The sequence below is a fragment of the Colletotrichum karsti genome (genome assembly GCF_011947395.1).
Source record: "Colletotrichum karsti strain CkLH20 chromosome Unknown Scaffold6, whole genome shotgun sequence".
Taxonomy (NCBI): Eukaryota; Fungi; Ascomycota; class Sordariomycetes; order Glomerellales; family Glomerellaceae; genus Colletotrichum; species Colletotrichum karsti.
In genome coordinates this window covers 283790-295774 of record NW_024065906.1, presented here as the reverse complement: position 1 = coordinate 295774, position 11985 = coordinate 283790, and the positions used below count along the sequence as shown (strand labels likewise).

The following is an 11985-nucleotide window of genomic DNA, read 5'->3' as shown; positions in this document are numbered from 1 at the left end:
GTGCGAGACGTCGAGGCCTCGCCGACTTTTAGGACTTATCCTTGAGTATTTTGATTCGGATGCAGGGGACTATTCTTAGCCCGGTTTCGGCTCATCGAGGTGGTTATTTCGACCAGGTCATGCTGCAAAATGGTAGCTTGTTAGAGTAATAGAAGCCATTCATTATCATATCTTTTGGGTGTTTTGTACAGTGATGCTACAGCTGCTCTATGTTCGAAACCAAGTGGTCAAGCTGATCTGGATTGCTTTCCAATACATCCGAGAGAAGACGTGCAGTGCCCCTCAACCTCCGTATCCGTACATCCTGCTCCATCTCACGCGACTTTTGCGCAGCGACCTCGATGACCCTCCGAGGAATGCGAGCGAGACGAGCGACGTTCAATCCGTACGAGCGGTGCGCAACGCCCTCGCCGACTTCGTACAGGAACGTAATCTCCTCGTCGACACCGGCCTCGTCCTCCCCATCGTCGACGTCTTCCTTCCCGTCTTCCCCGGCCCTCCGTGTGGCTGTGAAGCGCATGTGGACGTTCTTGACGAGGCCGTTCCCGATGCCGTCGGCGAGGCGGGCCAGGTTCTGGTAGTGCGTGATGAAGAGGGTCAGGCACTTGTTCTCGCGGACGACGTGGTCGAGGACGGCGTGGGCGATGGCGGCGCCATCGTGGGTGGAGGTGCCCCTGCCGAGCTCGTCGAGGATGACGAGGGAGCGCGGGGTGGCGGAGCGGAGGATGCGGGCCGTCTCGGAGACCTCGACCATGAAGGTGGACTCGCCGGCGGCGAGGTTGTCGCGGGCGCCCATGCGGACGTGGATGGCGTCGGCGAGGGTGAGGGTGAAGGCGTCGGCGGGGACGAAGGAGCCGATCTGGGCGAGGAGGACGAGCAGGGCGACGGCGCGGACGTAGGACGACTTGCCGCCCATGTTGGGGCCGGTGATGAGGTGGGCGAGCGGGGAGGGCGAGGAGAGGGAGGTGGTGAAGGGGATGTAGGGGTCCGAGAGGGTGTGTTCTGCGATCGGGTGGCGGCCCTGGGCGATTTGGATCGTGGGCTGGGCGGGGGCGGCGAGGAAGGCGGGTTTGGTGTAGCCCGGGAGGGAGGCGACGCGGGAGAGGGAGAGGAGGCAGTCGAGGGTGGCGAGGGAGGAGACGGCGTCGCGGAGGGGCTGGTAGGCGTCTGCGATGTCGCGGAGGAGGGAGGTGAAGGCGGCGTCGCAGGCGGCGGCGAGGGCCTCGCGGTGCTGGTCGCGCTCCTGGATGAGGCGGACGGCGGTGGGGGTGTGGAAGCGGGAGAGCTTCTTGGTGCCGGAGATCTTGATCCAGGAGGCCGGGACGGACTTGAGGTCGGTGTTGAGGACCTCGATGAGGTACTCGATGCCGGAGACGGTGACGTAGTCGACTGGTTTCTTGCGCTTGAGGGATGCGGCGGCCTCGGCGCGGTGCTCGTCGAGAGATTGCTCGACGGAGACGATGCCCATTTTGTGGTCCTCAATGTCCTCGGTTTGCTCGGACTCGCGGAAGAAGTTGTACTTATCGTCCTTGCGGGCCGCTTCGGGGTTGATCTTTTCGAGGTGGGAGACGACGAGATCGAGGATCTGGGGGAGGGAGAGGACGGCGGAGGAGATGAGGGGGGAGGTGAAGCCTGTTTCCTCGGCGGATTTGACGGTCGAGTATTGCATCGCGATGCGCTGCAGGGTCTGGAGGACGGAGAGGAGTTCTGGGCGGGTGCACTTTCCGTAGTAGATGCGGATGAGGCTGCGCTCGAGGTCCGTCTTGATGCCGGACAGGAGGGTCTCGAGGCGGTCTACCTTTGTCGAGGATTGTTCGTCCAGGAGCTCCTGGACAGCGGCAACGCGGGCCTCGAGGCGGGAGACGTCGAGGAGGGGACGACCGACCCATTTACGGAGCAGGCGTTGGCCGAAGCGGGTAGTCGTCTTGTCGAGGGCCCAGAAGAGGGAACCGCGCTCGGAGTGGTCAGTGGCGTTGCGGTAGACCTCGAGTGATTCGAGGGTTGTTCCGTTCAGGAGCATGTGCTGGCGGGCCGAGAAGCTGGTGAAGTTCTTGGTGAGGTCGAAGACGTGCTCGAGGCCGTACTCCTGGAGGTGCGTGATCATGGCACTGAGGCAGATCGTAACCGGCTCGGGGAGGTGCAGGATCTTTTCCAGAAGAGCAGAGGCGGCCGCGTCAGGGGTAGCTTGCAGCTTGTCGGCGTAGAATTGCGTGACGTGCGAGTACGCTTCGGCGGCCATGGTCTTGGAACGAGGGACGCGCTCAACGCGGCTTCGATCGCCGAAGACGTTTGTGCTGCTTCCCGAAAGATGCTGGATGAGCTTATCGGAGCCCTTCGTGAGGTCGCCCACGATGACGAACTCGCAGGGTGAGATGTGCAGCAATCGAGTCTCGATCTCGCTCCGCATGAAGCCGTCCTCGAATGTGTCGTAGATGATGTCTCCCGTCGTTGGTTGCACGGCTACTATGCCGACCTCCACCTTCTCATCCGTCCCTTGCCCCTTGGTAGGCAATTCGGTGATGCACAAGAGGTAGCCCCCTGAAGGAGCACCTCCGTCGCCAGAGGTCTCCAGCTCTCCGTTCTCGTCAATGTATGTACCCTTGGTGTAAACGTTGGTCAACTTGCGGACGAACGGCGCGTTGCGGTTGTCGCCGGCCTTCTTCAGAGCTGCAGTCTCGATCTGCCGTACGACTCCGACCTTGTGTCCCGCAGCAACCAGTCGCCTGGCGTGGACCGGTAGTCGATGGACCGGAATGCTTGCGGAAGCAAAACGGTCCCAGTGCGCCTCCGAGGGGTGCTCGTCATAGCGGTACTTGCCCGGGATGCAGACGATGCTGAGCTCCTTGGCCGCGATGCGTGCGTCCTCGCCGAAGAATCTGAACTTGTAACCGACCTCGACGATGAGGACGGTGTCGAGGTGCTTGCGCTTGATGTCGAGGAATTGTATCTCCATTGGCGTGAGCTTCTTGCTCGCTCGGGCGCCGCCCTTCTTCGCTTTTGGTGGCGGGGGTGCTTCGTCCTCATCCTCGTCTTCGCCTTCTTCTCCCTCGCCAGCGTCTTGTTCTTCTTCCCGGTGGCGCCGGCGTAGCATGCTGTCCGGATGTCCCAATTTCCTCACGAACTTCTTGTGGAGATCCTCCTTGTGCTTCTTTGTATGCGGGTCGTCATCGTCTTCTTCATCATTCTCGTCTGAGCCCTGGCTGTAGACGAATCGTCCTGTCCTACTTCCAGACGCAGATGCCTTCGTCCTGGGCTCGTGATCGGCTTCCTTGCCAGCGCTGGAGAAGAACGAGCTCTTTCCCTCATCCGTGACATCCTTCTTCCCTGAATTAGTGCTTCTTGACCGCTTGTTGGCATTTTCTGATCCATTGTTCCCCTTTTCCGCGTCCTCCTCTAGCGGCCTCTTGCGCGAGCTCTCCGGCGACTTGGGCGGACTGTTCTTGGCCTCGGCCTGCGACTTCTGGAATGCGGCGGCGAGTCCATTGACGGTCTTGGGCTTGAAGAAGCTCGTCAATGATTGCTGCTGCTTCTCGGGCGGTCTCGATTTCGGCGCCATGGTGAAATGGCGGTTTGTTCGCGAAACTGACGCTGGGTGGTTCTTGCGGACTTTCGTAGGAAGATTTCGGTGATGTCAATTGGGAGGGCGACCCCGTCTCGTCTCGTCCCGTCGCGTCTCGCAGGCGTGAGCGCGTTGAGTGGTCCCCACTGAAGCTGGGAGCTTACAGGGGTTTGGGCCGCTAAATCTCCAGGGATCGAGCCTCCCCGGTTTAAACTTTCTTTTTACAACATCACAGCCACACGGCGGTATCTTTCTGGCACAAGCGAGGCAAACGTGTTTGTCAATCACGGACGTTGCGCCGTTTTACCGCAGCTCCTTGTTCTAACTTTAGTCTCTCGCGGCTAATTCTATTGGAAATATTCGAGAAAGATAAAAGCACCCTGTTTGAAAGAATCCTTGAAAGCAACGACTCTCAAGCCAGCAACCATCGGAAACCCGCTATGGTGTCCTTCGCAATCTTCTTGCTTGCCTCAAGCTGCGGGAAAAGCGCCCAAAATCCGTGCGGCTGGCCCGGGTATATGTCCAGCTTCGTCGGAATGCCGGCGTCTTTCCAGACCTGGTCCATGACGAGGGTGCAATCCCTCAAAGGGTCCAGTCCGCATGCCTGGAAGTACGTATTGGGCATCAAACTGCCAAGGTCCGGTGCTAGGATGGGATAGGCGACAGGGCTCTTGGGATCCGGTTGGTATTTGCCTGTCGTACTGTCAGCTCCGGAGTGCTGTGTATCGTCAAATGGTCTTACTGATGATGAGCTTCAACGCCTCCTTCGTAAGGATGGGCGCGTGAGCGTTCTGCTCCATGCTGAGAAAGTGATCTCTGTACTTCTCGGGAACTGCCTCCTCGTTGACTGCGAGGGACACGCAAGAGAAGACACCTGTCAGCGGAGGCGTCGTCTGCTCCTTTCCCCAGAGATAAGCAACACCGAGGGCCAGGTCGGCGCCGGCGCTCTCACCGCCGATGATGAAGCCCTTCTGCAAATTCCCGCCCAGGCTCTTTGCGTTTTCGACCGTCTGGACATCAGTCAGCCAGTTGAGCTACATTCGCAGAGGGAATGGCTTTTACCCATTTCACCGCATCGAAGCAGTCGTTGACGGGGATGGGAAACGGGTGCTCCGGAGCGAGTCGATACTCCACGTTCACCGCGATGCCTCCCACGGAGGTGAACTGCCGGCAAAGCGGCGATTGTTCCTCGACGGATCCTACGAGCCATCCGCCTCCGTGAAAGCCCACGAAGACGGGACAGCCGTCCGCAGGTATATCCCTGGGCTTGTGGATACGTGCGACCAGAAGAGCACCGTCTCTCACCGGGATCTGGATGTCCTCTTTCACGTACGGCAGGTCTGACACGTCCGGTGCTGCGGCGCGCTTCATGGCGTGCACTTTGGCAATCATTTCCCTGAGTTGATTGATATCAGTCTCCATCGTCCAACCGCCCACAGGGACTGGATTGGCTTTTATGGCCTACGATACAGGTTAGCCAGGTAATCGCAGAGTGATCATCGGTTGCGTTACCTCTTCCCACTCAGGGGAGGGCGATCCGAGGGCGAGGGTCTCTTCGATGGACAACATGATAATTCTCAAATCTCACTTATACGGCCGAATTTGGTTTAAGTAGCAAGCGATGTTGATGCTCAAAGAACGACAATGCTCAACGAACGGGATAGCAGGCGGCAGAGAGGGTATCTTATATGCCGCGGGACGCCTCCGAAACTGTTTGACAGTCCAGCTCAGCGCTATCACTGGCCGTATGCAAGACATTCAATGATGATTCAACAAGACCGAAACACATACCCTTTCCGAAAGAGCAACGTCCTAAACTAGTCAAGCCTGAAGGGTGACCACTTGTACATGAGGTACGGTGTTGGAGGAGCACCACCCATGTGCCCTTTCCAAGTACATTTTCCTAACCTGGTAACATACGAGCGCGCCCGATCAAGCAGCACCAATCTTGTGCTACGACTGTCATGCAGGCCGGCCAGGCTTGTCTCAACCGGGATTGTCAAATCGGATAACTGCACAGCTGACGCCGGTCCGCAAGATAGGCGGGGGGCCCCGGAACCCGTCCGACCCACGGCGCAGCGGGGCCAATCGGGGCATGCAATCCGTACCACCACACCGCGGGAGGACCCTCTCTCCCGCCTCAACGTAGATACCTACTGTATCCGTTCTTACGAGCACCTTCGCTTACACCGCAATTGTTCTCAGGATACAAACAACCCACGGCCTTGTTTGGGGATGTTTGGTGTCCCAGGGAAACTTATCTCGAGACCATATTACGATAGGAAAACAATGTGATATATTTTGTTTGTTTTTCGGCGCCGTTTACTCCGTAAAATGAGCCATTCCGAGTCGCAAACATGACGTTGGCTCCACGTGATTTGTGAAAGGCGTGATTGGCCCGATGCCGAAAGCTTCCCGAATGACAAATGCGACGGCCTCGGTGACGCCAATAGTAAAAAAAAAGTGGACTGAGGTCAAAAGATTAAACCCATCCTTCCGCCGCGACCCGGATCGCAAGACGCATCCCAAGCTGACAAACACTCGCTACACGTCCAAAATGGCCTCCCAAGCTTGCGAACTGCGTAAGGAACTCCCTCGCGACAATGCGCCTCTGCTCAATTGCTAATAAAAGCCCGTTTTGCAGCCTCCGTTTCCTCGCCGGCCGCTGCCCCGGCTGCCGCCGCCGTTGACCAGCAGGCTTCGAAGCCCAAGGTGCGCAATTGACGACAAACATTCCGGACCCGCGACACGTGGCGCTTCGAGCCCCTGCTGACGATCCATCGCGAATAGCCCTGCTGCGTGTGCAAGGAGGAGAAGGCGAAGCGCGACGAGTGCATGCTCTTCTCCACGGCCGCCGACCCGGCCAAGGACTGCCTGTCCACGATTGACCAGTACCGGAGCTGCATGAAGGGCTTCGGCTTCACGGTGTAAGGGACGGTCGAAACGATAATAGAAAGGGGGCGAACCACCGATGCGACGATACATGTACAGTACGACCGAAGCATAACCTGGCGTTGGGGAAAATAAAGCACCATCACGACTCTGTTACGAACACGCGATGCCATGTACGTTGGATTGTGCGCTGTTACTGGTATGTATGTGGTACGGAAGGGGGGCTACGCTATCTTCGCTGTGCTGTTTCCAACCCCGCTTCGTGACATCCGTTGCGTAGCAATCCTGCTCGACGACAGTGCGATAATGACCGATCCGATCTCACAACACCCGTCCGCCCTCGTCGCCCCTGGTCCTGTCGGTTCCGCTGTTGCGGGCATTGGGTATCCTCTGGCATGTATTACGGTGAATACTACCCGGACGCACGACCGAACCTTTCTCTTAGGATAGCTTCTCCTCGAGATAAGAATTCCGCCAGGCTGTCTTTTGTATCCCCTTGAGAGAAGGAGGCAGACCGCACGCGTGCTTGAAGAAGAGGGCGATTCAGGAATGGGGTTGCTGTGTAAAAGACGTAGGAGTATCTCATTCTGCACTGGCGGTTTCGTCGGAGGCTGAGTCTGCAATGTTCTATGAAGCGAGTGTAGAGGCGTATCCTGTCGAGGGTTTTCCCGGTGGCAATCTCTCTCAGCTTTTCGAACTCGTCAAGGCGTTCAGAAAGCTGGCGTTCCTACTCCTCCATCTCGAGCTCTCTTCTTGCCATGGCGCCGTTGACGTATTCCCAAGCAATACCTTGGCTACCGTTCTCGAAGATCTCTCTGCATATTCGGTGGAGAAAGTCGAACTGGTATTCGATGAAGGCTTGCTGCTTTCTGATGTCCTGTATTGGGAGTGTCAGACTGTAAGTGTAAGCCAGATCTGAGGACGTTGAAGTACTCACTCGCATGTTTTCAGGAACAGCGATCGCGCGGGTTGCTGCGAAGGCATCCTCAAAGTTGACGGCCATGTTGATACTTGCTGCTTTTTTGATACTCTCCTACAAAGATGCGGATGGTAGGATATTGGGCCAAAATTCCAAAAAGAATGTTGCGGAGTCTGGACGTCGTGGAATACTCAGAAGACAGGGAGAAGTGGCTAGGTGTTATGGAATATTTAAGAGACGAAGAAGAGTGACTAGAGGTCACGGAAAACAGGAGATGACCTTCCTGCTTCCAAGGAGCACAGTTAGGAACTTGGTATGTGGAGAAAGGGGAAGCATCGGATGGGAGTCAGTCCCTGGGAAGGCGCCTTTGAAGGTTGAGGCGGCACCGTTTCTGCCCTCCATCTTGGATGGGGAGGAAGGTCCTATATGAACTCCAACCCTTTCGCCTAGAAGGCGCCTCTCGGTAGGAGGTCAGGTCAGACTGGATAGTGTGGTCGCATGAGGGAAGTGGTCCATTACCCCCCATTGCCTAATCGATGACAGGCTACCGTACCTGAGTTCGAATCGATAAAGCGCCAGACATCTGGCTCCCACACCGAGTCGACAGTGGGAGTGAACTCTTTTGCTATTTGATTCTGCCTTTTTTAGTTCTCTCTTCAATGTTTCCTAAAGCCAATACGATCATGTTAGTATGATCTAAGTCAGCTGTATCATTCATTACTCTCGGTGCTTTTGCTACGTTCCTGTTGTCGTGATGCGTTGTTGATGTTTGGTGTGGGCCTCTAACAACACTCGGTGAGCTCGGTCAAGTGACTGGTCCGTGCTGCAAACTGAAAGATGCAGGGATGCGCCACATTCCAGTCTGGACCCCACTAAAATTTTCTGCGACTGGATCCCTCTGTGCATCTTATCGCACCTCGAAAACTCCCATCCCCATCCAAGAGGTCACCACTCCCGTCGCCAAACAGCAAAGATGGGTCTGGCACAGCAGAAGACGTAAGACACGCTATTTGCTCTCGATCGTGACAAGTGACAGTTCATTAACTTCGTAATTTGCAGCCGCCGCAAGATCGGCAAGGATCCGAACAACACGAAATGGACCAAGGACACCGACTCCTTCGGCCAGAAGATCCTGCGATCTCAGGGTTGGGAGCCTGGCCAGTACCTCGGCGCCAAAGACGCAGCACACGCCGTGCACCACACCGCCGCCAATGCCTCCTTCATTCGTGTCGCCCTCAAGGACGATATGCTCGGCCTCGGCTTCAAGCAAGCCAGGGATGACAGGGTCACGGGCATGGACGTCTTCGGCGACCTGCTGAGCCGTCTGAACGGCAAGTCGACCGAGGCTATCAACAAGGACCGCCAGACCCGCGCGGCCCTGCAGACCACGCTGTACTGCGACAACAAGTTCGGCCCTATGCGGTTCGTTAGCGGCGGCTTGCTTGTGGGCGAGGAGATCAAGAAGGAGTCCGAGGAAGAGCCGAAAAAGGAAGAGGATAAGGACGACGTCAAGATGGAGGATATCCCCGCTGCGGAAGCGTCCGGCAAGAAGTCGAAGAAGCGCAAGGCCGAGGAATCCAGCGACGATTCATCAGAATCATCCGAGGACGAGAAGGCTCGGAAGAAGCGCAGGAAAGAGGAAAAGAAGGACAAGAAGCGCAAGTCAAAGGCCGCGAAGGAGGACGCATCCGACGATACCCAAGAGAATACGGACAAGAAGGCGAAGAAGGACAAGAAGAAGGACAAGAAAAAGGCCGACAAGGACAGTGACGCAGACAGCTCCGACGACAAGGCGTCCAAGAAGAAGCGCAGGAAGGAGAAGTCTGAGTCTGAAGAAACCGATGCCGACAAGGCTGCGAGAAAGGAAGAGAAGAGGCGGCGCAAGGAGGAGAAGCGTGCCAAGAAGGAGGCGGCTCGGGAGTCCTCGTCGACACCGGCGACATCAACGCCAGCAAGCGGTACTTCGACACCGGTGCTGAGAGGTCATCACGCAGTGAGGTCACGGTGGATCGCGCAGAAGAGAATGGCGACTATGGACGACAAGGCGCTAAACCAGGTATGTTGTAATCTTGATCGCTTTGACGCGCCCTTCGCTAACCCGACACAGATTTTCATGATCAAGTCACAATCATGAGTAGAATATACAAAATAGACGTTTTAATGACAAGTTGTTCCTCGGGCATTCATTTTCTTCAACGCGCCAAGTCGGGAGTTGGCTGTGCACTAGGCGATGCTTATGGATCGCCAGTTTTTTGTCACTGTTGGGAAATACCATGTCTTTTGGTTCAATTGCTGGTCTCTCTGACCCAGCCCTACGTTATTTTGGGGTCCCTCGGATGGGGAGGCAAATTATGCAAGACCATCTCATAAATCTTACTTGGTGGAGCGATGCTGCCTACCAGTCAGCCTCATGGGATTCCGTCAAACTAGCGCCTGCCTGTCGCCCGATTTGTTCGTGAGACGGCAGGCAACTGATACTTTATTAGCACCAGCGCCCTTATTTTAGAAGCCAGTGTCCTCACCTCGTCCAGCTGTCGACATCAACCTCACTTTTTAGTTGTTCGCTTCCAACATCTAAGTTCTTCGACCACGATTCTGCACCGAATTCACGATTGAAACGACAGCGATGACTTGGCAGCCGCCGAAAGACAACCCAGGCCCCCATACAGAAAACATGTCTTCATCGACAACCACCCACCCAGCAGCCAGCCAAACAACTACCAAACACGCACACGACGCATTCATAGGCGGCCCCAAGCCCATCCAACTCCACCACAGCCGCCTGCAGCACTGGCTCGTGACCAACATGGTCTGCTGGCTCATCATCCGGGCCCTCGGTTCCGGCAAGGCGACGGTCTCGCTCGACGCGCAGCGCACCATCGGGATGACCGCGTGCATGTGCTTCTTCGGCTCGTTCCTCGGCGTCATCGTCATGGCCGAACGGGTCTGGCCGCGGACCTTCAACGTCCGGGGGATCGGGGGCATGGCCGTGTTCGCGCTGATGATGTCCTCCGCCATTGGGGGCAACGGCTGGAACAACTGTTGGCACCGCATCTCGTTTGCCCTGAGCGGCTGGTACGTCGGGTATGTGCTCGAGACGGTGACGGGGGTCTTCGGCATGTGTCTGCAGAGCCTTGCAAATTCTGGGGAGGAGCCGGATCCTGAGGTTGTTAAGGCCAAGGCGGCTAAGGAGACGGCAGGGACACGGGGGGAATAGGGGTTGATGGCGGAGAGTAAGGGATTCTTGACGCATTCATGGCTTCGGCATAGGGTAGGAGAGAGGCGTAAGGGTGACCTATACCATTAATAAGTGAGGTTCTTATTATATACGATATATCAGAATGACATCAAATATCTTTCGTTCCAACACCCTACTACGAAACCTCAAAAGTGGAATAAGACTACGTAACACCCTGTTAAAGTCGATCTCTAAGGGTTGTTGTAGGCCACGCAGAGAAACAAGTCTATTGTCCAAAAAGAAAGGATTCTCGCAAAAGAAGGCAAGCTGGACAAAAATGTTCAACCCCAGGTCGGGATCGAACCGACGACCGCCAGCTAGCTGTCCCGTCAAGGGTTGCAGGCTGTTGCTCTACCTCTGAGCTACAAGGGCATGTTGAATCAACTGTTGATTGCAGAAGCACTCGGAAACGTTATGACTGATTACCGTTGAACTCATCTGTCGTGACTCACTCAGGGGTGTTGGTCATGGTGGCTGGCCAAGCTCGCGTCTGACCGCGGATACGGCCAGCTTGCTTCCTTCCGCACCGCCCCTCGCTGGTTACGTACGATTTGAGAAAAACAACCTTGATGACAGCAACGAAGTATTTGACTCTCTGTGTTCATCGAGGACCAAGAAATACGGTTGTGTTTAAAATTGTTCTCCTGACTTTCACAATGGAATTACATGCCTTTTCAGCGCAGCTACTAGAGGCCGTCAAAACCACGGCCAATCTCTCCGTAGACGTCGGAGTAGCCGTGAACCTCTTCTTAAAAGTCCTATGCTTCCCAGTCTTTGGAAAATACGGTCTTTTGCTGGCTGTGTCCAGTCTCGTCATTATCCTCTTACAACCGAACTGGGTTTCTAGAGTTGAGCTGGGCCGTGGCGCTCGGCACCCCAGGCGTCCTCTACCAGCCGGGTACCTTACCCAAGGGTGCCCTACGTATTTATCACTGAACGTCAATGGAGACAACTCAAGAACGATAGGAAATGTGAAGCTTGAGGAGGGCTCGCGGTTGTGGTTGAGCTTCTTTCTCCCTGTGACCTTTGCGGTTTTCGCGTCCTCAGCCACGATGCCGTACAACCTTATTTCGACAGTTGAGACCGGAGATACTCTAGTTTCTCAGCGGAAGACGCGTTTTCAAAGGCGTTGAGCTAACAACAACGGAGAAAGGAGTGATATGGTTCCCACTGTAGGATCGAATAGGGTGGTCAGTGGCTGGTGCATTATACGAATGATCTCTTCACAAGCACCCAAAGCGAAATGCGACAGAGAAGACGGAGAAGATCTCGAACATAATCTGCCGCGACCCAAGATCCAACAAGGTCTTCCAGGAGAGTCAGAGTAGTCCACGATTCGACCCAAAATGGACTGCGTTTGAGGGAGCCTTGCGTCCT

General features: G+C 55.9%; 6 protein-coding genes across 6 annotated transcripts; 3 read left to right on the top strand and 3 right to left on the bottom strand.

The window, feature by feature from the left end:
* Positions 1-196: 196 nt before the first annotated feature.
* On the bottom strand, positions 197-3556 carry CkaCkLH20_02541 (uncharacterized protein; the record flags this gene model as incomplete). The annotated part of the gene is made up of 1 exon (XM_038885260.1): positions 197-3556. One exon carries the CDS (start codon positions 3554-3556, stop codon positions 197-199), a length of 3360 nt encoding a protein of 1119 aa, XP_038749191.1.
* A 415-nt stretch (positions 3557-3971) lies between these two features.
* On the bottom strand, positions 3972-5128 carry CkaCkLH20_02540 (uncharacterized protein; the record flags this gene model as incomplete). Its single annotated transcript, XM_038885259.1, has 4 exons — positions 3972-4252; positions 4302-4569; positions 4622-5020; positions 5072-5128. 4 exons carry the CDS (start codon positions 5126-5128, stop codon positions 3972-3974), a joined length of 1005 nt encoding a protein of 334 aa, XP_038749190.1.
* An 850-nt stretch (positions 5129-5978) lies between these two features.
* On the top strand, positions 5979-6490 carry CkaCkLH20_02539 (cytochrome c oxidase copper chaperone; the record flags this gene model as incomplete). Its single annotated transcript, XM_038885258.1, has 3 exons — positions 5979-6141; positions 6204-6271; positions 6350-6490. The coding sequence occupies 3 exons, from the start codon at positions 5979-5981 to the stop codon at positions 6488-6490; spliced, it is 372 nt and encodes a 123-aa protein (XP_038749189.1).
* Positions 6491-7178: 688 nt separating this feature from the next.
* Positions 7179-7454, bottom strand: CkaCkLH20_02538 (uncharacterized protein; the record flags this gene model as incomplete). The annotated part of the gene is made up of 2 exons (XM_038885257.1): positions 7179-7328; positions 7389-7454. 2 exons carry the CDS (start codon positions 7452-7454, stop codon positions 7179-7181), a joined length of 216 nt encoding a protein of 71 aa, XP_038749188.1.
* A 778-nt stretch (positions 7455-8232) lies between these two features.
* On the top strand, positions 8233-9504 carry CkaCkLH20_02537 (g-patch domain-containing protein; the record flags this gene model as incomplete). The annotated part of the gene is made up of 3 exons (XM_038885256.1): positions 8233-8366; positions 8430-9426; positions 9478-9504. The coding sequence occupies 3 exons, from the start codon at positions 8233-8235 to the stop codon at positions 9502-9504; spliced, it is 1158 nt and encodes a 385-aa protein (XP_038749187.1).
* Positions 9505-10044: 540 nt separating this feature from the next.
* Positions 10045-10587, top strand: CkaCkLH20_02536 (uncharacterized protein; the record flags this gene model as incomplete). The annotated part of the gene is made up of 1 exon (XM_038885255.1): positions 10045-10587. One exon carries the CDS (start codon positions 10045-10047, stop codon positions 10585-10587), a length of 543 nt encoding a protein of 180 aa, XP_038749186.1.
* Positions 10588-11985: the final 1398 nt, after the last annotated feature.